General features: G+C 32.0%; 1 protein-coding gene across 1 annotated transcript; it reads left to right on the top strand.

The window, feature by feature from the left end:
• The first annotated feature begins 1,388 nt into the window (after window positions 1-1,388).
• On the top strand, window positions 1,389-4,089 carry LOC139095772 (katanin p60 ATPase-containing subunit A-like 2). The gene is made up of 5 exons (XM_070647240.1): window positions 1,389-1,400; window positions 1,828-1,859; window positions 1,923-2,620; window positions 3,139-3,487; window positions 3,726-4,089. Exons 1-5 carry the CDS (start codon window positions 1,389-1,391, stop codon window positions 4,087-4,089), a joined length of 1,455 nt encoding a protein of 484 aa, XP_070503341.1.
• The last annotated feature ends 686 nt before the right edge of the window (window positions 4,090-4,775 follow it).

The raw sequence follows: 4,775 nt of genomic DNA, 5'->3' as shown, positions 1-4,775 counted from the left end.
TTGATATTGGCTTATAATGGCTTACAACTCAACTCAGTTTCTAACTTCAAAAAAGAAAGCAAAGAAACTACCGACTCACATTATAGTTGTTGGCAAGACAAATGACATTTGAAAAACTAAAGTAAAAGATGGTTAAATACATTTAACATATTCGCACATGCTGAACACAGAATCACACAATTACCCGAAATCGGATGCAGTTTACTTTATCCTTTCTTATTTGACAAATAACTTAACATTATTGTTGTCATCCAGAACTTAACCGCATCGGTTGTGGTGTGAATATAAAAAGATGTAATCATGAACAAACTTTAACCATGGACATCCTGAACGTAAATGATTTTCTGAGGATTTTCATATTTACGAGTCTTTTTTCCCTTTTTTCGTTTGAGATATAAAAAGAAGTTTGTGCAGTTTACAGTTTCAATCAAGTTTAAATCAAAATGAAAGGATTTAAAAATGTTATTTGAGTCAATTTACGTAACAACTTTCTTTTACTGATGGTAATACTTTGTGGTTGTTTTATGATCAGATGAGGATAATTTGATATAAAAAGTTTACAGAACAGCCATTGACTCTGATTTAAAAACGATTTTTGAGTGATATTTTTTAATACATTTCAAAGTTTTATGCATAACTAAAGTAAAATTCCGTCAAACATGACGGGCAGAAATTAAAAGACTCAGCCAATTTGGATTCCTATGGAGATGGCTGCCATGTAACGTCAAAGTGGTAAGGTTCAAGTTACTTACCATATAAATAACCACTTGGATGCAATGTTGCCGTCATTGTTCCCGTCATTTTATTGTTCTGAAAAATGTGTGCTGAAATATTCCTGAATGGAATTTTTAGAGCAAATTTAATCCAAAATAATATTATATCAATCACTTTCAAATTGTCTTGGCACTAACACTTGCCTTTTTGAGTGTTTGAATCTCACTTTTCTAGTCCTTTTCAAACGTATGATGCGAGAATGATTTGTTATTGTTCATTCTCATTACCCTGACACAATTTGAAAAAATATATATAATAAATCTTCCTAAAGGAATCAGAATTCTTTAAAAGGATAAAAACAATTATTTCCATGAATAAACAAACATTCTCGCTTCTAAATTTCATTCTATTCTGTTGAAATTGTTATCATCATCATTTGTAAATTGAAAGAAACAAAATTGGATTCGAATTGAAGAAAAGGATTTTTATTTTGTTTCTAAGAGATTATTGTTAAAAACAAAAAGGAAATTTAATCGGGATTTTATTGCCTAAAACGCATTTTTGATATTTATTTCAGATTCCTGAAGATTCAGCTCTGTTTCCAAAATTTGTGGAATATTCGAAAACGTGTTTTTTCCGTTTGCACCTGGTGCATGCACAGTGCAACCAAAAGGATGTCGTTCGATGTGTAGTTCTATTCCCTACAATTTAAATGATGGTTCCATCTAAAACTTATACATAAATCCACCCCTGATGGCAATAAAGTGGAGCAAAAAAGAAAAACTTTTAGTTTCAATATTACAAAAAAATCCATCAAAAGCCTAGTGATAATAATAAATAAATAAAGTATCAGCGTAACCTTAGAAACATAGCAAAAAAAAATTAATAAACATTACAGCTCATTCGTGTCGTGTGTTGTGTGAATTTAATTCCTAATAAAAGTTCCTAAGTTGCAATTTAATTTGGAAGAATTTTCATAAATTTCCATCTTTATTGTCCAGACGTCAGTGTAAATTTTTCCTGACAATATTTACGGATATGGCGGAAGTAATGAAATTTTGTCTGATAAATATTTATTTACCTACTTATTTTCCTTACTTTTATGTTTCATAGCATGATCGAAGAAGCATTTATGAACGTCGAAGGTAAATTGGGATATAAAGTTTGTGGACATAAATTTCATTGACATTTTGTGCTGACTTTTCTAGAAACATAATTTATTTAATTGCTGAATATCTCAAAGAGGCTGGACTGAATAAAACTCATGCGGCACTGATTGATGAGTCACAATTATCCAATGAATTTTCCATTTGCGATAATGTTGATCTTGAAACAATTTATTTGGAATTTTGCAGCTATTATCACGTCAAATTTGGCAAGAAACCCAGATTTGTCAAACGTAATGAACAGCAACAACATCAAATAGTCAATGGACATAAAAACACTCAGATATCATCATCATCGTCATCTCATAATCTAGTAGATACACAAACAGCTCGACAAATTCTAGCAAAAAAGCGAACAAGCTTAAAAACAGCATCACATGCAGCAACAACAATGTCGACAATTTTTCCCGAATCTGAACTTCGAGTTATTCGTGACTTAGAGACGAGTCAATGTTTGCAAGTTGCAAGCTTATCGCCAACATCCATTTATGAATCGAATGAAAAGATTTCCATAATATCAACAGGGATTTTTAGGAAATCAATGCACGATTTCTACAATTCGCATCCACACGATTGGAAGGATATAAGTGAAGTCATCATAAGGGATGTGATTAGGAAGAATTTATGTGTAAAATGGGATGATATTGTCGGCTTAGATGATGCTAAAATGGTTTTACGAGAGAGCGTAATATTTCCGATGAAATATCCGCAGCTCTTTAATCGACTACAGGCTTGGAAAGGTTAGTATTGATGACATTGAATGGAATAAAAATAGGAAATTTATAGCATTATTTTTTTTGTTTGTCTGTTCGTGTGCTTGGCAAATTGTGCAAATTTTCTCATTGTGAACTGTCACAATATGCAGACGTGCTGTTGTGTATTTATTGTGTCTTGTCTGTTTTTGTTAAGTTTGAACACATAAGTTCTATCAAAATATTAACAAGCTCTTTTGCTGCTTGCATTTCCACAATCGCTGCTAGGAAGGCCTAGCATGATGATGTGAAGGCATTGTTATTAATATTCTATTGTACCACACCATTTAGACCTACAGTTCGCAGTGGAGTCCAAGCCACATGCATGATCTGTACATTGCAAGGACACGAATACGTAATAAGACCTGATGTAACCTGCAATGTACCTAGTTACAATATATTTCATTAAATTCAAAATTTGCGTCTTACAAACTTCCGTCTATTCAATTCGAAAACTATTACTTTTTATCATTTATTCATACTTTTATGCATTCTTACATACATAGCTGTTCTCATGCATGGCGTATCTGGCTGTGGAAAGACAATGTTGGCAAAAGCATTGTGCACCGAAACACACGAAATTTTTACATTTTTCAACATCTCTGCCAGTACATTGATTTCAAAATGGCGCGGTGAATCAGAAAAGCTCATTCGAGTGCTATTTGAGCTAGCAAAATATCACGAACCATCTATAATCTTCATCGATGAATTGGATAGTTTGACATCAAAACGAAATTTAGGAACGGAACATGAAGCTACGAAGCGCTTGAAAAATGAATTTCTGTCGTTACTGGATGGTCTTGAGAGCGATGAAAATGGAAAAGTCTTTGTGCTTGGTTCGACTAACTTGCCATGGTAAGTTTACTTCTGTGAAAATTATTTCTCAAGGAAAGTTGAATGTTCTTTGTCAGAAATGATGTAAGTGTGTACCATATGGCAGTGGTGGGCAACCTATGCACAATTGAAGTGAAGCAAAATAAAAGGTTGCTTACCACTGCCATATAAGGAAATTAAAGTCATATAGTTTAATTTCTGAATAGAATTTAATAAAATTTGAAATATTATTCACAAATCCATATCCTCATTATTACAGGGATATAGACACAGCATTCCTCCGACGGTTTGAAAGGAAAATTCACATAGATGTACCAACAATACAAGAACGTCAAAATCTCATCAAACAATTTCTTCCAAGTACTCGAGAATGGCGTGATGATGATTTAGAGGATCTTGCATTATTGAGTGAAAATTTTACTGGTGATGACATTCGAGTGGCGATAAAAGAAGCAAATATGATGATAATAAGAAAGAAAATTCACAATGAGATTTTTACGACACACAATGAGATGGACGTTGAATGTCATCACTTGAAAGAAGCATTCAAAAGTATAAAACCAAATCCTGAAAATGATATTAACAAACACCGTCAATGGATCTCAAGTTTTGTAAAATCTTAAATTGAATTTTTCTTCATCCATTGACTTTACAACATTTTTTTTGTTGTACTTCCTTTAACTTTGTGTGAAAATAAAAATTTAAATTGAAAAATGTCATCAAAAAAGGATGAAAGACAGAAAGTTTGGATACTAAAAGCAACAGCAGTACTAAAGTGATATTTTTTCTACTCCTTTTTATGTTCAATGAAAGATCCTCTTACAAGTGCTCAAGTATGGCAACAAATTTAGTGAATGACACTTGAATAAAAGATTTTTTCCCTTATTTTAAACAGAGTGGAAATTGCTTTAAGTTTTACAAGTGGTCCTCACTTCAAAGCTTACATTCATTCTGAAAATTTTCAATTTCCTTTGAGCTCTTTTGTTATTTATCTTGGAAAATTTTGTGGAAAGTTAGTACATTCAGTTCATGAAAGTTTTATGACAAAATGAGGAAAAAAACTCAATTTTTGATAGACGCAATTTACAAACGACCCTTATGTAATTTATTTTTGGGGATCAAATTTGGGATGTGATGAAATTGGATAAATTTATTTTGCGTAAATGGATGCAATTTATTAATAAAAGTTATTCTGCTTCCAATGGTCTTCATTTGAAGGACAAATAAGATTTTTTCTTGTTATGGAAAGTTTTAAATTTCATCATCACAACCTGCTCAACAGAATGTGGGTTGAAATGAAAGAAATAAA

This window comes from Chironomus tepperi, unplaced genomic scaffold (genome assembly GCF_022539635.2).
Source record: "Chironomus tepperi strain 1889 unplaced genomic scaffold, CSIRO-AGI_Ctep_v1 contig_376, whole genome shotgun sequence".
Lineage (NCBI taxonomy): Eukaryota > Metazoa > Arthropoda > Insecta > Diptera > Chironomidae > Chironomus > Chironomus tepperi.
This window is presented reverse-complemented; position numbering and strand designations above follow the sequence as displayed.

Coding starts and splice junctions, on each gene's coding strand:
- LOC139095772 (XM_070647240.1), top strand. Junction 1,860..1,922: donor AGCATTTATGAACGTCGAAG/GTAAATTGGGAT, acceptor TGACTTTTCTAG/AAACATAATTTATTTAATTG. Junction 2,621..3,138: donor TCGACTACAGGCTTGGAAAG/GTTAGTATTGAT, acceptor TTACATACATAG/CTGTTCTCATGCATGGCGTA.